The following is a 23473-nucleotide window of genomic DNA, read 5'->3' as shown; positions in this document are numbered from 1 at the left end:
TCGTATATCTGGTTGCACGCAATACAGGTCAACGAAATGTGTCTAAATTGATGGAACCAGATTGTGATCCTCGTGCCCAGGAGAAGGGAGATCCTTAACAAAGAGTCTCCTCTTGACCACACTCGGACACGCATCTGCAGCACCCCCAGCATCGGACCTATCCCCGCTTGACATTGTCGGACTAGCCCTATTCACGGCTTGACCAATAGCCCTCCTGGATTTGGCTGCTCGGGTTGGATCTATCCGCGGTACGGGGGGTGGTTCAAGAGACTGTTTACAGCATACAGTAGTGTGTTCTTTTCCTCCATTAATGTACTTCCTTGCCCTAGAACTTACTCTGCCACACTGTAAAGGCCTTTTCGTGACCGGAGTTTTGTTCTGTGGATTTTCCAGTTCCACAGCTTTTCTCTTACGTTGACAGACACCTTCCATTTTGATCTGAGGATGTTTGGTTTCCGATAGTTCCACATCAGACGGCGGGCCGCACGGCCTTGCTCGTGCTTCTCTACGTGGTGTCGTCATTCCCCGAGACGTTGGACAACCGGACAAAGGGGTTGCAATTATTTCTGGTCTTTTTCGACATCGTGGCCCACCGTTGGAATCTCTCTTGGGGTTTGGTAATGTTCCTGCAATTTTGCATTGGGACGAAAACACTGATAGATGAGACCCACGCAAACTCAGAGTTAGGTCAGTAGATTCAACTATGTCTGGTGATAAGGCAGTAGTAGATACTCCTGTGTCTGACGTAAGGTCAATGGTAGATCCATCTGTGTCTGATGTAAGGTCAATGGTAGATCCATCTGTGTCTGACGTAAGGTCAATGGCAGATCCATCTGTGTCTGACGTAAGGTCAATGGTAGAGCCATCTGTGTCTGACGTAAGGTCAATGGTAGATCCATCTGTGTCTGACGTAAGGTCAATGGTAGATCTAACTGTGCCTGACGTAAAGTCAATGGCAGATCTAACTGTGTCTGACGTAAGGTCAATGGCAGATGTAACTGTACCTGACGTAAGGTCAATGGTAGATCCATCTGTGTCTGACGTAAGAGAAGATTTAGTTGTGACTGTTCTTAAGTCTATGGCAGATGCAGTTACGTCAGGTGTAATGTCAATGGCAGATCCAACGTTGTCTGATGTTTGGTCAAGGCTAGATCTGGTTGTACGTGTGACTATGTCAGGAACTCTTGGCATGAGATCTAGGTCAGATTCACAAGGCACAAATTCCAGTTTATCTCGGGCAACAGCAAAATATGAATTTTCTTGATTATGAATCTCAGATTCAAATAACACTTGCCCCGTTGCTTGGTAAGGCACTGTTCCTCCTTTTGTGATGAGTTTCAAATCCATGTTCCAATTCATCCTGGGATGGCCGATGTTCGAACTATTGGACTCTTCCAACTTTTCACTCACAGCTCTTATCGGTTTGTGGTGAGCAAAGTATTCATGTGAAGATTCTGAAGTTCGAGAGGGCTTCACAGACAGACCACACAATGGAACCTACAAACAATACAACTGTATCACGTTACATTGCTAGTATACATCCAGGGAATACAATATTGCATGTTGCATAAAACGATGACATATTCATCTAATTGGAAGCTGCAAGAAGGGTATAAATATGGTTGGTTTGGTTGGTTGGTCGGTTGGTTGTTTAACGCCACACTCAGCAGTGTTCCAGCTTTGTGGCAGCGGTAAATAATCTCGTCTGGACCAGACAATCAAGCGGTGAACAGCATGGGCATCAATCTACGCAATTGGGATACGATGACACGTGTCAACCACGTCAGCGAGTCTGACCACCCGATCCCGTTAGTCGCCTCTTACGGCAAGCATGGGTTGCTGAAGACCAATTCTAACCCGGATGTTCACGGGTGGTATAAATATGGCGTCAGTGAGGGACGAGAGGGAGGGGTTTACTGCTGCTTTGGGGCAGTGGGTTAGCCTTGTGGTTAAAGCCTTCAAATGATTACTGCAGAAAAGTATCTCCTAAGGTATAATAAAGTATATGATTATCCTATCTAATACACACGTTTGTTCACGAAATCCGTTACCTGTTTGATCATCACGTGGGCTGATGAAGCAAGGCGTGAAGGTGTGAGATGCTGCTGACGACCCTGTGTGGGGAGGGATGTATGTGGAGATGGAGATGCATCAGCTTGAGATGTAGGGGATGTGGGGTGATCATTACCCCACCTCGATGACTCAATAATCCACCTTGAGAAGTCGATGTTTTTGCTTGCCTCGCTATCCCACCTTGACGACGCAGTACCCCACTTTGAAGCCTGGATTCCACATCTTGACGACTCGGTTCTCCGTCTTGACAACTCGATGTTTCCGCTTGCCTCGCTACCCCACCTTGACTCCTGGATCCCCCACCTTGACTCCTGGATCCCCCACCTTGACGCCTCGACTCCACACCTAGATGCCTCAATGCCCCACCTGGTTATCTCCCTCCACGATTCTGCCGACACAAAACTGGTGTCTTTATAGAACTGTGGGCCCATTGCTTGTTCCTGCAGCTCCAAGTCTGTTCTGAGGAGGAAAGACAACCGATGCCCGGATGCTTATTCTTTTCTAAAGATCTTGGAACCAAGGTCATCTAGTTTCATACTCTCCTCTCTGCACCTGAAATAAGTAAAGCTCCTGATAAGAAGAGTGTATACCTGGCTCCGTCGTCTAGCACACCATAGTTTCCAGCAGCACAGGATAAAAGTGTCTTGTTCGTGTGTTGGAATCTCTGAATCTCCCAGATTATGATTCTAGGGTGTCAGTATAATACCAATACTCATGGGTTTCTCCAAGATGGTGGGGTAGCCTGGTGGTTACAGTGTTGGCTTGTCACGCCGTAAACACGGGTTCGTTTCCTCACAATCTGCTTACAAGCCAAACCTTTCTATTTTTGATGATATGAATAGCAATAACAAAAATTCTGCCTGGACAAGGTCACATTATATTGTTAGATATGTTCTAATCGTCTGATGTAATCTGTAAACCAACTGTCAGCTGGCCTCATACCTGATCCATTACGAAATACGGTTCTACTGGTCTTCAATGTCTCACATCTGACAGACAGATGACGACCCATCCCGAGACACGATTCGCCCAAAGCCATCCATTCAAGAGACAATTGAGCAGCGTAGTCATGACAAAGCATGGCGTCATGGCCCCTTTAGCTCCTCGCAGCGTTATTTAGTTCGCTGAGCTTGCCGGGAGGGTGACAACGTTTTCACTTGCTGGGAAGGAGCTTTAGCCCTTGTAATGTAAGGGCGATAACTCTCGTAACCGTTAATTTCCTCACATTCAATCAGTTTAACAGCCATCACGCATGCTGGTTTTTCCGGACTGTCTTCGTACACTTCACACACTTAACAGTCATGTAAGAGGGAAGTGATATCCAGTAAAGTTCTTTCCAGCATTATAGAGTAAAGTATTATGGCACTGAGTTGAGTCATATATAGTCTTGTCATCAAAACACTACCCAATGATCAAAGGGTATTGAAATAACATCTAAAATTATTAATTAAGAAAACATTGCGAGAGTAATTAAACAGTTCAAAGTATTGAATAAAAAAACAACATCTCAAAGTACAGGATAAAAAAATCTCAAAATATTTAATAAGTAACGATCTCAAAGTATCTATAATTAAGGGAAAAATAATGAATGGCCTTTTTGACTTTTTGGTATGGCCATTTTTGGCTTTTTTTGTGTGGCCATTGTGACTAGGGTCAGTGTGGCTATTTTTTCGCGTGGCCATTTTGACCTGTTCCCTTATATAAGCTGTGCCATCGCCCTTTTCCCAGTACCGTGATGGTTTTGACTGACGCCTGTTTATATCTTTAACATTATTGAATGTGTTTTTACTCCGTGCGGTAGAGTTCTCATGTCTGCTTGTGACCAGTAAATAAATATAATATTGTTGTATTTATGTTGGTATTTTGATGTTTTTCATATGTATTTGTACGCTAGCAACTCAAACTTGATTGACACCGGTGACTTAATTGTCGTAATTTTTCGCCGAGCTTAATATACAACCTGCCAACAACGAGATTTCCACAATTCTTGGTGTAATACTTCCGGGAAAGAAAAGAAGTTATCAGTGGTATCAATGGCATTAAGGAGAATCTTCACGGGATTAAACGAAAAATCATGTTATTTAATCTGCATGTAATTTGCATTTTCATAAAAAAATATAATGATCATAACTTCGGTTTCGCTGCAATTAATTTGTATATATGGACGGGAGGGTTTAGCAACAAAAATGTTATGAAACTTGATTATCCTTTCTGTTATGAATTGCGCTATAGCACCTCGCGCCCACCAAATACTATTGGAGTTAGATATTTTGCTAGTAAAATGTTGGTGGCAGCCTAATTCTTACTCCATCGTGTTTCGTAGACATCGTGACGTCATAGTTTCCGCTCACAAATAAATACATAAACAACATAACACGGTTTGTTTCTTGGTCTCGTCAAACTAAAATGTCTGGATCTTGGAGAGGCACTGGGGAAACCCCCAGACATTCAACGCGGCTCTCAGGAATACGTTATTTTTCAGAGGTGGTCTGAAGGGCTGACGCAGACGACTTTGGGGCAATTTTTAATCGCTTGGTATTAATTAACGACAAGTTTTTAAAGTATGAATTTGCTGTTCCGCTTAAGACTAACCACAAGTCTTTCCTATGTAATGGTTAAAAGAGTACAAAAAACAAAAGTGTATTCGTTCTTTAAGTATATACCCTTTTAGATCTTATCATAGGGATACTGTGAAATGTATTTATTGTTTTCTTATTCCATCTGGTAGATAATATTTTTTCTATGGTGAAAATTCCTTCTACAATATCGTTATGTTGTGGAAAGTCAGTTTGATTTGGGAACATCTGCATATTTCTTCAGTTGTACAATATTGATAAGATATCTTTTGTGTCACGATCAGTGATCCAGAGTTTATGTGCTTATAAATTATATTCAATGAAGCATAGGCGTAGGAACAGTTTAAAAGTTGGGGGGCAAGATTTCGAAATTGATAACGGGGGTGGGGTGGAGAGAGGAGGTATATGAAGAGGACAGACGAATTCACTTGCTTTGCAATTTCTCCACAAAGAGTGTCCAAGCCCTTGTCTGCAGCTTTAGAATACTTCACAAGAAGGTCTTTATAATAACTTATTCTCTTTATATTTGGTCTTAAATATCTGAAAAATAAGAAATTGGAGTCACTGTCATTTTTTCTTTATGATAATCATATTTTGGGTGCTGACAAACAGAACAATAGGGTACTGAAAAACAATAGTTTTATAGTATAAATATATTATAATTACATTCAATAACAAGGCAGAAGTGAGCACAGCTCACATACCCCCGCTTAGAGTCTGATCGCCTTCAATACCATTATTGAATACCAAAATAATATTTTTTAGGAAAACTTTCAATTTTGGCATCATGCAATTGAAAGCCAAAACCCACAATGGCACCATAAGGGTAAGTTCCATGCCAAATTTGAAGTTTGTAAGTGGTATAGTTTTTGAGTTATGCTCAGAGAAACCATTCCGGACGCACGGACACACGGGCGGACGGTCTGAGTGCTATATAGCAGTGACTACGTCGTAGCGGGGGTATAATAATGCAGCCATTCATATTTCATACATGAATTCGGCTTTCAGATAAAACCAGCTCTCTCACTGCCAATGTATGAGTTTGAAATCGTGTCTTATTGTTATTGTTTAGATTTTCAATAAATAAATCAAACAGCACCTATTATACTTAAAATATGGCTATTACTGTAAACTAAAGGTTACTGTATAGACTACACTGTAATGTCAATGTATGTTGTCAACTTACCGCTGATTTGAATCCATGTTGGCTGTTAATAACAGCCTGACTGCCTCTGCTTTCACTTTTGAGTGACATTAATTAAAAAATTTGGATTCTATCATTAGTGGAATTTTTTTGTGTGATCATGTTATTTTTTTAACGTTACTAGAGGCTTGAATTTGTGTTTAATTCTCTATTATGGTCCCTAAAAAAAATTCCAGCTTGTAAAAATATGGGGGGGCAGCTGACCCCCCTGCCCCCCCCCCCCCAGTTCCTACGCCTATGTGAAGTATAAAATCAATCCAAATCGTTGTGACAGAAATGCTGCAGAAAGATTTCTGTTTAGTGGTCTGCATCAGTTTTGGCATTAGAGTTACCTATTCCTTGACAGTAAACTGTTATTGTGTATCCGTTATCCGACGCACGCTATCGAACTATAGACAGGGTCCTAGTTAAGGTGTGGCTATTTTTAGTTTGCATGGCTCTGATAAAACGTTCTGGAAAATGTTTGACATCTAAATTTGGTGGGGCTTTCGCAATCACTGACGCTCAGCTCATTGGAGTATATTGTTTCATTTCGAATTAATCGTAAACTCAACAACACATCAAAGTAAGTACACGTATATCATTTATTTATCATTTATAATTTTTTTTTGAGATCTATCTGTGAAGGATGTAAACAAATTTATCTACACCATTGACTCAATGTCCCATGGCTATTAAATGTTAATCACGATTTTGAAAACAATGTCTTCATAGTTATTGTGGCATGTCGAAATTCTCTGAAATAAGTGACTAGTTAGTATTCTGCAATTTGAATTAATAGCGTACGAAACGAGTTTTCCTTTCATGAATGTCCCGGTTGAATGTTGGTCAGCCTTAATTCCTGGGACGAAAACTGGAGGAACAAGTTAATATTGATTGAACTTTAGGTTGCGGTTGTTTGGACCCTTGAACTAGGTAGGGGACAGTGTTGGAAATTGGTTGAAATCTAACAATTGATGATTGGTTCAATAGCAACCACCAATCATCGAAAAAAGATTTGTTAGCGTCATTTTTTAGATTTTCCTATTCAGGTTGTAGTTGCAGATAAGTATAAAGAAATAAACATTTGGTTCTCTGTTGTTGTTTTTAGAAACTGCACAAATTACATTTGCAGATTTCATTTCCAGTGTAAAATGATTCAGTTCCAGTGTAACATTAACTTCCCAGATTCTCCAAGAAATATTCAGTCATGACTTTTCAGAAAGTGAAGTGAGTTTTCTTAGAAATAAACACGTTTACAGGGCCTGACAATGTCCTAGATATGTTCCATCATCAAGTATTTAAAACTCTTATTACAGCGGTTCCAAAATTGTTTGTGATCGATTGCTTGGTCGTTTGGCCACTGCGACTAATCTTCGATTATTTCAATTAATCGGACCACCACTACGACACTATAGGAAATAACGAGCAAAACTAATGTTATGATGTTTGCTGTTAAATATCCTCATTATGATCCATAGGGTTAGGTAGCTCTTGCCCATCAAACAACCACTCACAATCCTTAGGGTTTGGCAACATAATCTGATCAAACACCTCAGGGGTAGTGTACTCTATTTGGCACACTTTTACAGCTTTCAGTTAGTGCTACATAGAGTATCAGATCAGCTTGAAGCAAGGCTAATGAGTTAAGACAATCAGTCTCACATTGGACCACATTTGTTATTACAAATAATTGTCTACAGAGTCATCAGCACCCGATTGTTTACCTTTATGGGCATGTGCAGTAGCCTCATAACTTGATAATACAGGATGATTACAGGATACAGAATGACCTATTTTGTTCTGGGGAAGGGGAGAAAGGGGTCAGCAATTTTGTACATACAAATGTTATTAAAATTAGGGGGTGATAATTGGTTTTGTACATAACATGCAGGGGGGGTCACTAGCTTCATACATAAATTTTAGGGGGGTCATTCACATTGTCCACGTTCTCCCATAAAAATCATCATCACCCACCCCTAGCCATAAATTATGAATTGTCCCTAAATGTATGGATTTTCCTCCAATTACATTGGGATGGATTTGTAAAACAAATAACTTACCCATATCCTGCAGTGTTCACGAATGGTGTTTCAAAAAGTTTCAGAGGTCTGTCTGACCCACTGAAAATTCACAGGACCCATAGAATAAAATTAAACACACATTTCAGATTTAACACATCTTATAAGTGGCATTGAAATTATTAACAAACGTAAAATATGTAAACAGCAAACAAGTGTGATGTGTCACATACGACAACTTCAGTCAAAGTCATTTTGAAATATACAGTCGGACACTGGGGCCAGCAATTAGTTGACTTCCACCGGACCACCGGCGAATCTTCCGGATTTGTCAGAGGGTCAGACACTATTCGTGAACACTGATCCTGCATAAAAAATTACACAAAGGATATTAATAAAGGAGTGCCCAATGTTAAAGGATTGTAAAGGTGTGAAATTGAAAAGGAAAGGGAACCCGACCTTAATAATTAAAAGGGTGTTTGATTAGAGTATGATCCAGGGGCTAAGGATAGTGTTGGGTGCAACATACCCTATCCCTCAGACAACTAAACCTGAAGATTGAAGAGGCCTCCAAGGTCTTTGATTTTTTAAACAGCTCTTTACGATAATTATCAGTCAGAGACGTAACATGTACCTGAGACAGCTTATCATCACTTGTGCGCAAGACGGGTGCACTCCGCGGTACTAACTGAAACGGTTCAGCTCCTTCAAATAAAATGTCTGAACTTTCTGATCTAGTTTATTTTTGTATTTATTATTAAAAACATTACCCTAGGTTTATATTTTCTTGATTGTCTCAAATATAATAAATTTTGCATGTGAATTTAGTCTGATTGTACCACATGTTCGGTGTCCTAGGATTACATCATGGTAGGCCGACAAAGGAGAGATAACTGTGTTTGAGTATTGGATGTTATACCCTGGGTAATGGATGGTTTTGTAACACTAGATATATCAACTTCATGTTTCATGTGTCCTGTTTCAGATGTCGGATGTTGTCAAGTCTGGATACATCAAACGTTACAGCAGTAAGTTTATCTACCATCTATTTTTTCTTCGTTTTGCGTTGGTAGCCTGGGTATTGCGGCATTTGCTCATCATGCTAAGGGTAAGGATTTGATTCCCCACATAGGTTAAAGCCCACTCCTGGTGTTACCCATGGTGATATTGATGGAATATTATCATGCTCTTTCACTCTCTGTACGCTTGTATTCCTATGTCGAATGAAACAATATTATTACTAATGTTCAGAAACATCGTACAATAGTTGTCTGTTAATTCTTTGTGTCAGATGAAGTTATTTGTAGAAGCTGATAACCTCAGGAAGAAGCAGTGGAGATTATAGGTTTTAATATTTGATGATGTCTAAAATCCAGCATCATTGTGAGAATAAAGCACAAATGTTGTTTCAGCTACCCATTTAGCCGGGCTCCAGATAAGGGCCGTATCGGCGTATGTACGGATAAAACATTTGCACGATACGATACGGTTTTCGAGTACTCCTATATTGAAAAAATAAGGAGTACGTACTCCTGGTGTTCAAAAATTATCTGGAGCCCTGCATTTAGCCAATGATTTACCAGTGTTCACTTACTTACCAAGTCAACTTGCTCAATTTACCATGTATGCCATGTAAATTTGGCAGGTGGAATATAATAATTCCCATTGAATCTGTCACATATATACGGCGGTGGTGGGGTAGCCTTGTGGTTTAGGTGTTTGCTCGTCACGCTGAAGACCCAGGTTCAATTCCCCATATGGGTATAGTGTGTGAAGCCCATTTCTGGTGTCCCCCGCCATGATATTGCTGGAATATTGCGGGAATATTGCTACAAGTGGTGTAAAACTAAACTCTCTCAAAACTCACTCTCTATCACATATGTACTGATTATCATAATTTATTATACATCATAATGCTTGGATTAATCTGCAGATAGTTTTATGGATGGCGGATGGAAAAAGATCTGGGTTGTTCTACATAGAGACAGCAAACTGGTGATATACAAGAAACAGTCGGATACCTCACCAAAGGGCCATGTTATAATGAAGGTTTGTATCAGTCATGTTATAATGAAGTGTGTATGGCAAAAAGTTCATGTTGTCACATAAGTATGTATGCACTGCATTGTGACGTCATCAAGTACATGACGTCATAGCATTGTCAGGGCATTGTACAAAATCTACTGTCAAAACGATATCTCCTAGGAGATATCGTTTGATCTTACACAAGCGATATCTCCTGTGGAACACAGTTTTGGATGATAAATTGCCATATCAGTGGCAAACACTTGTAACAAAAGTGTGTATGACCAATGTCCATGTTATAAGGAATGTGTGAATGAAGAAAGTCCCAAGTCATGACAAGGTCCATGTTATTACAAAGGTGTGTATGACGAAGGGTCCTTATTGTAACAAGAATGTGTATGACCAACATTCATGAACTTATTCATGGCCTTATTGTAACAAGAGTGTGTATGATGCATGTTATAAAGTATGTGTATGACAAAAAGGTCCTTGTCCTTATGTGGGGTATGATCAAAAGACCATGTTATACCATGTTTGTATGACCGAAGGTCCATATCATAATGAATGTCCTTATGTCCATGTTATAGGGGATGTGTGTATGACAAAAGGGCCTTATTGTAACAAAAGTGTGTATGATGCATGTTATAAAGTATGTGTATGACAAAAAGGTCCTTGTCCTTATGTGGGGTATGATCAAAAGACCATGTTATACCATGTTTGTATGACCGAAGGTCCATATCATAATGAATGTCCTTATGTCCAGTAGGTGATCTTCTTATGATGAAAAGGGTGTGACCAAATGGCCATGCTGTAAGGAAGACATATATGACTAAAGGCCCTTGTTGCATTGAAGTACATGTATTTAAAATGGACTTTCATGCTATTTGTATGCATTTTCCAGAAGGATATAAATATGTACTTTTCCATGATATAACATTTACATGATCTATATCATCTATTTAAACATGTGTTACATTGGAATTAACCATGACAACACAAGAATGAAATACATTGCTTTCAGCATCGGTTGACCAGAAAAATCCATGAACAGATAAGTAGTAATCTGTCTGTAGTTACTATTATTATATAAGTTAGTCAATACTGACTTAATCTGATTACTTTTCAGGATGTATGTAAATATTTTGCATTTGGCCAATATGCGGAGAAGTTCCCCGAGCGACCAACCCTACCGAAGGACGGCAAGATAGACTGGGTGTTGGCGATACCCCAGAAACCCAGCTCACAGGCCAAGTTACACTGGTTTCTATGCGAATCTGACAAGGATATAAAGTAAGGCATCACAGAACAGTTTCCGAATCAGCTTGTTTAATGGTATAAATGAATACACACTGCCTTTGAGTACAGAGTCAGATGCATCCTATGTTATATTTGGAATTACACTTTCTCAGTGAAGTACAGATTCTTGTTCTTTAGTTTGGTTGAGTCCCATCCAGGATTTGAACCCACACCCACAGAGTCAGGCACCTAATCGCCAGCACACAAAGTCAGCTGTCTAACTCACTCAGCCACCACAACTTCCACAAAACGGAATGGGATAACTGGTAGTCCAGCCCATGGACTTCGTGTACCCCTCTGATAAGTGTAAATTGGCATGGCTCCCACCGCCCAAAAAGCTATGAATACATGATGCCATTCTAGCAAGTCCTCCTGTGTACCGTGATATATTTGAGATTACACTTTCTCAGTGATGTACAGATTCTAGTGCGTTTGTTGGATTTAGTCCCATTTGGGATTCCAACCCACACCCTCAGTCAGACACCTACCTATTCACCACAGCGCTATGTCAGCCATCTAACCCACTTCCATTTTGTATGTTTTGGGGGGTTAACTGTTTAATGGATTTGACATTTTGTCGACTTTATGTGTTCCAAATCTACATGATCCACAAGCTGATTACACAGTTTGACTTTTGCTGATATTAGGGTGTACGATGATGAGTGGTCAAATTGAGTGGTAAATCTTCAAGTTTAGCATTAAAGGACACAATATCTCTGATGCTGTTTCCAGCACTGAACAGTGGTAAGGGCATGTACATAATCAATGTGTTTCATATTTGTGTATGTGATAGTAAATCTTTGCATTGTATTTGTTGTGAAACTAAATCATTTAAACAAGATCCCATCTTGTTTCAGTGAGTGGATGCAAGCCATTGTTTCAACAGTAAGTATAAAGTCACGATGAACATTTCATTCATGATCGTTATGATGATGATGATGATGATGATTATTTTCAGGCTGTATTATGTATGTGGGATATTGCAGGTAACAATAATAATAATAATACTGGAAATTTATATAGCGCTAAATCCAACCACTAAGTGGGTGCTCAAAGCACTACAAAATAATAATAATGTTTGAATAGAGTTAACAGTGCAGTAAAAAAGAGATGTGTTTTAAGATGTGCTATGAACGCAGCAAAAGATGGGGACAGTTTTGCTGCGTTCAATCAAACTCATATATGATGAAGATAATAATGACTATTGCTGTTGTATAGTTCTTGATTTTATACAGCATAATATTTTGATTAATGTACAGAATTTTTATACTTGTTATCTTCAGCTTCCTCATAAAGGCGAGGCCCCACCCTCATCAAGTGCCCCTCCCCCTGCCCCATACAGGGAGGAGATACAGGCTGTGAAGAGCAACCCGGTGTCAGCCCCTCCCCCTCCAGGCTATCCAGCTGCCCCGCCTCCCTACAGTGCCGGTCCACCAGTCGGAACACTTGGATTTGACGCTATGAATAGTAAGAAATATTATTTAGTTGTTAGCGATTCATGGCAGCAATACCATATGTTGATGTTTGTTGCTGGTTCATGAGCTATGCCTTTCACTGTCACAGACGACCGCCTCCGTGGTGTAGTGGTTAGAGCGTCCACCCGGAGAGCAGAAGGTCGCGGGTTCGTTCCCCAACCGCATCATACCAAAAGATGTTAAACTATGGTACTTGTTGGTCCCTGCCTGGCTCTCGGCATTAATGGGTACAACAAGGACTGGTCGGCTCGGAGTCAGTATAATGTGTCTGAGTGGGGTATTCATGCTTCACTGCGGCATGGTATCTCAATGGGCTAGCACTATAAAACCAGCTTCAGTCTGGGCTAGTACAAGCTGCCGCACATACACATACACATGCATGCACGTCGTCATATGAGCGAAATATTCTCAAGCACGACGTAAAACCCAATTTCACCTCACCTCTCACAGACAATTTTCTTTCCTTATAGTCCATTGGTTTTATAAAGCAGGGCGGTCCCACTGCCGGAGTGTCAGGGTGGGTGTTACTGCAATACAATGTTCTACAGAGTGAGTGAGTATGGTTATACACCGCTTTTAGCAATATTCCAGCAATATCATGGCGGGGGACATGACATATAGGCTTCACACATTGTACCCATGTGGGGAATTGAACCTGGGTCTACAGCGTGATGAGCCAACGCTTTAACCACTTGTCTACCCGACTGCCCTGTTCTAAAGAGGTCTTGTGACCGTTTCTCAACTACTGAAAATAAAGATACTTGTCTAAGGCTCCACAAATTGCTGTGAAAACCTGTTTGCCCTGGCTGTCATCAACATACCCATGGTCGTTGTAAATATGTTAATCTCTTCAGGCTTTCATCCCACCTCAGTTTGTCCTATGACTGAAATATTCTTCAAGAGATATACTTACTCTTACTTTAGGAATAAATATTCAAGTCAGGTACAAAACTTCAGGGTCCCCATCCACAAAGTGTTCGTAGTGCTACGACATCCGTAAGCCTATGGTATATTATTGAGTTACGACATGTCATAACGTTACGAACGCTTTGTGGATCGGACCCTTGGCTCAATTTGAGTATTGGCATATGTCATTTTTTTATGGCTTACAAATATGCGAGGCCTGAGACCATATATAACAGTAAATTATATTGTTTTATCATAATATATTTTTCATTTTCTATTTAATGGCCAATGTTATGGTTTGAACACTCTGCATTCTTTAAAAGTATTGATGTACTGCCACGTGAGTTATGGCTATGAAAATGTTATTGTGTAAATTTTTATCCCCGCCGCGCGTTTAGCGCGAAGCGGGGGATATAGTATTAGGCTCCGTCCGTCCGTATGTACATACGTACGAACTGGAATATTTTAAGAACCTTTGACTAGATTCTTTTCATATTGGTACCTAGGTTCATCACAGTATAAGAAAGGTTCTAGTCAGGTTTGGTGAGCTTGACCTTCATTTCAAAGTCACAAGGGGACTTTAACGTTTTACCTTTGTCAGTGAGATATCTAAAGAACTGTTCCCTGGATTTTCTTCATATTCAACACCAAGCTTTATCTAGGGAAGGTGCAGGGCCCAATCGATTTTGGTAACCTTCACTTAATTTTCAAGGTCACAGCGACACTTTGAAGATTTCAGCATGTTAACATGCATGTTGAGCTTGTCAACGAGATATCTCAAGAACCGTTTCACTGGAATTTCTTTAAATTCAACACCAAGCTTTATCTAGGGAAGGTGCAGGGCCCAGTCAATTTTGGTGACCTTCACTCAATTTGCAAGGTCATGGCGACACTCTGAAGATTTCAGGTTGTGAAGCTTCATGTTAAGCTTGTCAGCGAGATACCTCAAGAACCATTTACTGAACTTTCTTCATATTTGACACCAACCTTCATCTAGGGAAGGTGCAGGGCTCAATTGATTTTGGTGACCTTCACTTAATGTTCAAGGTCACGGCGACACTTTGAAGATTTCAGCATATTAAACTGCATGTTAAGATTGTCAGCAAGATATCTCAAGAATCGTTCACTGGATTTTCTTCATAGACTTTCAAGACTTCCCTTAAATGTTTTTCAATAAGCAATTTCTTTATTACTAATTTTGCCTATTTCATACACTAAGACATTCATGTCATGGTCAAAGTGAGTCTTGAAAATATTTGTGCGTTTGAACAACTACAGAGCAAGATATCAAGAGAGGTTGACTGGTCATGTTTTTGTTGACATTTAACTTCATCTTAAACTACGACCTTCACTTTCACTACTTTTTAAGTTTGATTTGATAATTTGCGGCGGGGGATTATGTCACCGTAGTGACAATGCTTGTCGTTTTTCCTTTTCAGTTTCTGGCCACCCTCCAGCGGCAGCTCCCCCACCCCCTGCCGGAGGATACTACCCCCAGCAGACATACCATGCCCCAGCGGGGTACCCCCAGCAAGCCCCTGCCCCACAATACCAGCCCCCAGCCCAGCAGTATCAGCAATCTTACCCCCAGCAACAGTATCCACAGCAACAGTATCCACAGCAACAGTATCCCCAGCAACAGTATCCCCAGCAACAGTACTACCCACAACAACCTGCAGGGGCTGCTTACCCACGGCAACCATACAACGCTGCACCTGCACAAGGTAAGTGTTGGATGAAGACAAGATGGGGATTCAGGGTAGCGAACTGACAGGTTGTTATGGTTTTGGAAATGTGTAACCCTTGATGATTCTGTAATGAAACTATTTTACAGGTCACTGGGGAACTTATACAAGCACTTGTCCTCCTAAACTGGGTTCAGAGCCTGAATATTGCCTTTACCCAGGGCTGACAGTACACACCCCTGTTGTCTGTTTCAGGCTACTACCACCCCCAGGGTCAGTATATAGTCTACCCCCAGGGCTGACAGTCAAACCCCTCCCTACTAAATCTTTTGTGTGTCTGTTTCAGGTTACTACCACACCCAGGGTCAGTACATAGCCTACCCCCAGGGCTGACAGTATGCACCCCTCCTTACTTAATCTTCTGTTGTCTGTTTCAGGTTACTACCACCCCGAGGGTCAGTACATAGCCTACCCCCAGGGCTGACAGTCAGACCCCTCCCTACTAAATCTTCTGTTGTCTGGTTCAGGTTACTACCACCCCGAGGGTCAGTACATAGCCTACCCCCAGGGCTGACAGTCAGACCCCTCCCTACTAAATCTCCTGTTGTCTGTTTCAGGTTACTACAACCCCCAGGGTCAGTACATAGCCTACCCCCAGGGTCAGCAGTATGCCCCCAGACCCCACACACAATATGTCCAACAACAACCCCAGGTGGTGGTCGTCAAGCAGAAAAGGGACAAGGGAATTCTGGGAGGAAGTACAGCTTCAGCCGCAGCAGGTGAGTAGAGGCTTGTGGGAAAATAATTTATACACAAACATTGTGACTTGTGAGTGTGCAATGCATAGAAAGGAGCACCTTTAGAATTCAGCTCCATAACTTCACATGGGGACGGTCTCTCATTGACGGGTTGTGGGGTAGCCTAGTGGTTAAGGCATTTGCTTGTCACGCCCAAGACTTGGGTTCGATTCCCCACATGGGCACAATTTGTGAAGCCCATTTGTGGTGTCCCCTGGCATGACATTGCTGGAATATTGCTAAAAGCGGCATAAAACTAATTCACTCACTCACTCTCATACAGTTTGTGACCCAGTTTTGCTGCATCTGCTCTATAGATTGCTTCAGTTAAAGAATAGATGACTCTGTAGAGTTCACACAACAAATATGGCTCATTTGACCTGTGTAAGTTATACATAGCTTTATTACCTGACTATAAATATTGATTTTGTTACGCGATTTTGATTGTACTATTCACTGACTCCAGCAAAACTATATCTCCAGCCCAGTTCCAGCCTAGTTCAGCAACAGTGGAGACTGCACAGACTATTATTAATTATCTCTCCACATGATGCAGCGTGTGTTTTCACTTGCGTTTCCATGTGTTGCTCATTACAGACATTTAGTAAACAGGTTTTGGGGCCTGTGGTGAAAGTTGTCTTTTCTAACCATGTATTCCACCAGGTCCAGATTGTTTCACTGTCAATTCTTCATGGGTTTCCCTAGAACCTGTGAATTATGTGTTGCAATGGTGATGCTTATCTATCTTCTTTATAAACTACATGGCAACTGAAGAGTTTGGTCAACTGGAGGATCAACAGGTCCACTGTACGATCAACAAGGCATCAACACATTCAACTGTTCTGCCAATTCCACAAGTGCTGAGTCTCAGAGACAGGGGATATGAAAGTTTTCTTTGATTATATGATTAAAGAACATTTTGTTTAAAGCAAAGACAAATGATATGAAGGAATGAATCTGATTGGTCAATAGGAAGGACATTCAAGGCTTTACAAAGTACTTTTATTCCTAATACAGGATGGCTACCATCCCCAAACCCTCTTTTTGTGAAAACAGGGCAGTGGGGTAGCCTAGTGGTTAAAGCATTTGCTCGTCACGCCGAAGACCTGGGTTTGATGCCCCACATGGGTACAATTTCTGAAACCCAATTCTGGTGTCCCACGCCATGTTGTTGCTGGAATATTGTTATAAGCGGCGTAAAACTAAATTCACTCACTCACTCACTTTAGTGATAACCTCCCAAAATACACCTTGTGATAACCACTGTTATTCTAGTCTCTGACCTAATATAATTAAAAACTTAAGAAAAGATTGTGTTGAAGGCAGCATCATATGACTTACTGATGGTGTTTCAGGTTTGGCTGGTGGGGCTCTGCTGGGGTATGGAGCAGCTCGGATGATGAGTGGACCTTGTTACGGGCTACGGTGGCTACGGTGGCTTTGGTGGCTTTGGCATGGGTCGGTGGGGCAGTTGGAGCTCCCTCAGCAGCTGCGGCAGTTTTGGCAGCTTCAGCAGTTTCGGCAGTTGGGACTGAGCACCATCCCGGTTATAATGGATGTGTGTGTTCTGCTATATACAGTGAACATCGGCGTGTACATAATGAATGTGTGTACAACTACATACAGTGTGTTCATGATGACCGGATATCATTTACCTTTTACTGGTTCTAGAAGTAGGTTGTAATCTTTCACACTACACTCGTCATCAAGTATTGCCTCTTGTATCGATACTGTCTACTGCAGGAGCTGCAAGGGGTTGACTCCCAAAATGTCACGGTTGTACAGTGGCTTTCAGTTTAAAAATCCTATGTTCAAATTTAACAAAACAAATATATCGTTAAAAGTTTACAAGGTATAAAGGCTAATTGTCAGTGAAATATGTTCGCATGACAGTTAAATCTCCTTTTTGTTTCTCTGGAACTCTGTGCGATATCTCAAAGTGTGACCTCAAAGTGAGGTCGCAAGTGAGTGATGTCATATCTCATGTTATGACCTCATGTTCATGTACTGAGATATGAAAATGAAAAGTAGAGTACTGTTTTCCAAGATACTGTTTCCTATTCCTATCTGACTCCATATTACAGAAATCTGAACCATTTTTACTTCTTTTGTTAGACTTGTCAGTTGAACATTTTCTGTATCATGTGTTGAGTCTCACGTGGTGTGGAAATACATTACTATAGAGTCGAAATGGAATGCTATTTCATTATGATTTTAATTTAAGGTAAGTTCACATTCCTTCATAAATGACTGCTCCTCTCTTAAATGTTGTGACCGCCTCCCGTGGTGTAGTGGTTAGAGCATCCGCCTGGAGAGCGGAAGGTTGCGGGTTCGTTCCCCGACCGCGTCATACCAAAAGACGTTTAAATATGGTACTTGTTGGTCCCTGCCTGGCGCTCAGCATTAATGGGTACAACAAGGACTCGTCTGCTCGGAGTCAGTATAATGTGTCTGAGTGGGGTATTCATGCTTCACTGCGGCATGGTATCTCAGTGGGCTGGCACTATAAAACCAGCTTAAGTCTGGGCTAGTACAAGCAGCCGCACATACACATACACATGCATGCATGTTGTCATATGAGCGAAATATTCTCAAGCACAACGTTAAACCCAATTTCACCTCACCTCACCTTAAATGTTGTCTTCTTGTTTGAGCCATGTGACCAGTTTTCTCAGTCGGATACGTTTTGGTATACAGAGGTACAACGGTACATTTTTTGTAGTACACTACACTGCCCCATCTTTGTTATTTGAAATATTTGTTGAGAACGATTGTATGTAGTTTCTTCTCACAAATAATCATGGGATATATGCAGTTGGCACATCAATGTACTATTTGGCAATGTTGAGGTGATGAAGGTCATACAAGGTCACACAAGGTCATGTATATATTCCATCACTCTGCCATCTGTAATAGATGCTCACACATGCAGAAATTCATCATATAATCTTAGATCAAAATGGTAGTTTTATGTAGTGAAATAGTTATCTCTATATCTTGTATAATTGGTCATTGAGCCAGATTGTATTGAAGTTCATAACATTTCATAAAGATAATCTGAAATCTGAGTGTTCAGGTGATGGCAGGATGTGATTGCATGATATGTTGTCATGTGAATAGTATCTTATGCTGACAGGTAACTTGCCCAATTTAAAAACCAATACAACTTAAAATATACATAATTAAAGAACATTCCCCTATGCACATAGTTTTGTAACATATGAACTATTTTGGGAAACCAGTCAATAATCCATTAGTGGGAGATTTTCATGGATATACCGGTATATGAAGTATTTAAGATGAAAAATTATCTAAACATTTATATTGATTGACCTACTCAGAAGATTCTGAAGTAAATAAGCCATTTTAGCTGTGTTCAATGTTGGGTACAACTTTTTGTGTTCAGAGCTGTAGATGAACTGATTTTGGTCATGCATTTTACATTGTTTTAGTTGCATAGCCTTGTTTACTTCATGGATCAAATCATGCAAAATAACAGCATAATTAAGCTGTCCACCTACAGGTCCTCTGTGTTTTATCGTCTTATTGTTAACAGTGATATTTTATTTGTATCATAGAAGGTGGTTAGAAAGTTTTAAAAAATGTTGTTTTGTTTGTATATTTGGAGAGGAAGTGTCAACTCTTAAATGGTTTAGTCGTGTTCTTTCAGATACGCTGTGATATATTTGAGTGTTATGGTAATACATACACTGACCTATTCAGGCCTGGAACACCTTGTCTATGAGGGAACCTAAAGTGAAACCTGGTTTATCTGGAGCCTGTCCAGACTTGACTGTGTGACAGTAATTGATTAGCACCGTCATTCACCTGGACGTTTCATGATGTTAAGTGAAGAGATAATTAGATGATCACACTGTCAGTTACAGAGTTATATCTCTGAAGTGGTCATATTCATGAAATGTGTTGGAGGTTTGTAATACATGTATTACTTTTGTAAGGATATTCAGACTGTACGTTCAGTTGGTATCCGATATTGTCATGGAACTTCCAATACTGAAACACACATACTGGTATTCTTTAATACTATTTTACTGTCAACTTTTCACCCTGTTTATCTGGAAACTCCACATTTTAGGACAGTTACTTTAGTATTGTATATATGTAGATATATATACAGTGAGAAGTGAATGTCAGTTTTTTGTTGAACCTAATAATTATTGATATAGATGATTTTAAAAGGAATAATAACCTCTAGATAAATAAGGTCTGTATTTTATTTATATCTGTGAGGAAAATGGCGTTGGTTACTCTCATGTATCTCCTTGGATTTGATCTGATGTAAACCATTAATTTGTTTTACAATATAGAACATGCATATTTACAGTTTATATATAACATTAATTATGTGTGTCAGATACTTGCTTTGTTGATGTATGTTTGCTGTATTTGAGACCATACATTGATATTGAGATTTCAGATGTAGAATTAAGAGGTCGCAAGTCAAGAAATAATACTCAACTAAATATGATCACATGATGTTATTAGCAATCTACCATGTCAAAAGTAAACAAAGTGATTTGAGGGTAATATTTTCAGGAAGTTGGAAAGTCGTCCAGAAACTTGAGGGACAGATTTGTTGAATTAGGAGATAACCCTATTGTGTTTACCTAATGTTTCATTTAGCAGCGTTCAACCAATTATAATCACTTCCAAAATGTAAACACTATAGGGTTATCTCCATTCTACCATGACATATGCACCATGAATAAAACGTGTTTTAAATATGCACTCATTACCCTTCCGTAGTGTTGTTTACCTTTGTAAGGGTTAATGAGTGCAAAATATTCCTACGCGCAATGAACCGGCTCTCAGAAGTGGTTATTGAAAAAATTTCACTTCTAATTTTTTAGTAACAGCCAATAAAAAATGAACATACTTAAATGTCATGGTAGAATGTTCAACATCCTCTTTTGTTAACTATTCTTCAAATATAAACTTTCTTCCATGCTATCAGTAACAAGTATTCTCAGTGGATGTTGGATTGCAAAGTCTGAAAGAAGTTGATGGATTGTTACTTGAAACATTGCTTATTTAACATAGTGTGCGTATGTGGTTTCAAAATAGCTTCTTGTTTACTTAATTTGTTATCTTATTTACCTTGATGTTTACATTACAGGTGTTTGGGGCCTTGTTTATTGATGCAACATGAAAACTCCACCTTTCTGTTTACATGCATGGATCGTCTGATGGTCCATATGGTACTTAAGCTTGACATTCTGCTTTTACATGGAACTTGAGATCTAAATGTGGGTATTGGATTGGCTTCTTGAAAGATTAGCTCTCCACAGGTAAATGAATCACACATAATGATTGGTTGAAAATAGATGTATGAATTTTATCAAAAGATTTGTTAGATTTTTTTTTATGATGAGATGTATTCTGGAGTCTAGCTGTTAATACCATAATAAATGCAGAGTCGTCATAATTGAACTAAATGATTTTCTCGAATCTGATAGAGGTCTTGTACATTTTACCACCACCTCTTGCACAATTCATTCCTTATTTCATGTGATATGTTTAGTTTTAAAATCACCCTTTATCACTTTGGTTAGTTCTGCATTTATTAGGTGGCATAGTTGTCCCAGTTTTCTAAGGTGTATGCCAGCATGGCTGGGTTCGAATCCCAGTTCCATCACAATACCTGCAGTGTGGGTTTCACCGAAGCAGTACGTATCTGGGACCTGCTTTCCTGCCACATCAAGCTGACAAGGAATGATATTCAGAAATACTGTTCACTATATTCCCGATTACCTTATGTATAGAATTACACTGAATGTTAGGCCACATTAAATAATATACTTGTTTCTCATCACCTTCTCAAAAAAATATGGGTCGGGCGGATTTCATTTTTTGTCCAAGACCTCTTGATTTCTGTGGAAATTTACACCTTTTCTCCGATAGAAAATCAAAACTTAGACGTGTGAAAAATAGAAAAAATGTTTGTGTTGGGTCGAATATTTTGGTTGGGCGGAAATGAGAAACAAGTATATTTTTATATATGGTCTTAGTGTCTTCTATGAGAGCTGTTTTGGGATTTGCTATGTCAAGATCTGCTTGTACTGGGTTTTCACACTTATACACCTGTTGTCTCCATGCAGGAGTGTGATCTGTGGCATGTCTCTCAGCTTTCTCAAGGTGACAAGGTCATCCACTGATGTTACCTAAGATATTATTGCTTTAGAAAGTAGTTTTTGTTTGTTGTAGTTTGTTTGGTATTAGAGTAATACTCATCTTTTGGGATATTAACCACATTAGTACATGATGTGTGCAGAGAAACAAACAATATTCGAACTTGAGTCTGAAGTGTGCAAGAACTTTTCAGGTGTTAATCTAATTGCTCTCAGTCCCCAACACCCCAGGCTGAGTATATTTGATTGTGTATCTGAAGTTATCGGATCTGTAAACATGTCAGATTAACATGTTTCTTTGTCTTTCATGACTGTTAATGTAACGTTTTTTGGATGATGCCATCCCATAATTAAAATAATGATTTTCCTATTGTCACATTGTTTTAACAATTTTTATTAAGTTTGAGTGAGTGAGTGAGTGAGTTGGGTTTTACGCCACTGTTAGCAATATTCCAGCAATATCACAGCAGGGGACACCAGAAATGGGCCTCCCACATTTTACCCATGTGGGGAATTGAACCCGGGTCTTCGGAGTGACGAGCAAATAATGTTTAATGAACATAAGATGACAGGTATGAGCTATTTGCGTATGTACATGTATTTTATCTATCACGTGCACTTAGGTAAAACTACTTTACTGTGAAAAGTTGCTGGCATGATAACATTTTTCACATAATCAGTTTTCAAACAAACCAAACCAAGTTTACAAAATTTAATGTGACCAAATCTGAATCTTTCTATGAAGATTCTTAGCTTTAGATGTGGACATCAGATGTTTTAATCAAGGAAGAACAGTTACATGCTTGGAAAGCTATATTTAATATATTATCTTTACACCACTACTCAAAACTGACTGAATACATGACATGTTTTATGGATAACAACTTCATTTGTACTCTTTAACGACGTTTCAGAGCTAATTCTTGCTCCTTCATCATTCACCTGATGAAGGAGCAAGAAATAGCTCTGAAGTGTTGTGTAAAGAATAAAAATGAAGTTGTTATCCATAAAACGTGTCATGTATTCATGTTCACCCAACTTCTAAATGCCTTTTCACGCGAAGACCCGGGTTTGGATCCCCACATGGGCACAATGTGTGAAGCCCATTTCTGGTGTCCCCGGCCGTGATGTTGCTGGAATATTGCTAAAAGCGGCGTAAAACTAAACTCAGTCAGTCTAAATGCCTTTCAAAAAACTTCAAACCTGACTGGTTCTAGCTTTATCAGGGATGGCAACAGGAAAATCTATTTTCAGCTGAAAACTTAATATTGTCATCGAGTTGAGGGT

At 39.8% G+C, this 23473-nt stretch overlaps 2 protein-coding genes across 3 annotated transcripts; one reads left to right on the top strand and one right to left on the bottom strand.

Moving 5' to 3' along the window:
- Positions 1 to 42: 42 nt before the first annotated feature.
- Positions 43 to 2648, bottom strand: LOC124262423. The gene is made up of 2 exons (XM_046696911.1): positions 2052 to 2648; positions 43 to 1497 (listed from the first exon to the last, which is right to left on the bottom strand). The coding sequence occupies exons 1-2, from the start codon at positions 2502 to 2504 to the stop codon at positions 43 to 45; spliced, it is 1908 nt and encodes a 635-aa protein (XP_046552867.1). The 5' UTR covers positions 2505 to 2648.
- Positions 2649 to 6253: 3605 nt separating this feature from the next.
- Positions 6254 to 18416, top strand: LOC124262417 (proline-rich protein 2-like). Of its 2 annotated transcripts, XM_046696901.1 has the most exons (9): positions 6255 to 6418; positions 8839 to 8881; positions 9787 to 9902; positions 11005 to 11168; positions 12032 to 12059; positions 12458 to 12641; positions 14995 to 15279; positions 15858 to 16019; positions 17393 to 18416. In XM_046696901.1, exons 2-9 carry the CDS (start codon positions 8839 to 8841, stop codon positions 17719 to 17721), a joined length of 1311 nt encoding a protein of 436 aa, XP_046552857.1. In that variant the 5' UTR covers positions 6255 to 6418; the 3' UTR covers positions 17722 to 18416. The 2 variants fall into 2 exon arrangements, with proteins under 2 accessions (XP_046552859.1, XP_046552857.1); XM_046696903.1 differs by lacking the exons at positions 15858 to 16019; positions 17393 to 18416 and adding an exon at positions 15587 to 15648 and having other exon boundaries at positions 6254 to 6418.
- The last annotated feature ends 5057 nt before the right edge of the window (positions 18417 to 23473 follow it).

Source organism: Haliotis rubra, unplaced genomic scaffold, assembly GCF_003918875.1.
Source record: "Haliotis rubra isolate DU_JTF1 unplaced genomic scaffold, ASM391887v1 Scf838, whole genome shotgun sequence".
Lineage (NCBI taxonomy): Eukaryota > Metazoa > Mollusca > Gastropoda > Lepetellida > Haliotidae > Haliotis > Haliotis rubra.
Note: the sequence above shows the minus strand (reverse complement) of the source record. Positions and strands in the feature narration are given on the sequence as shown.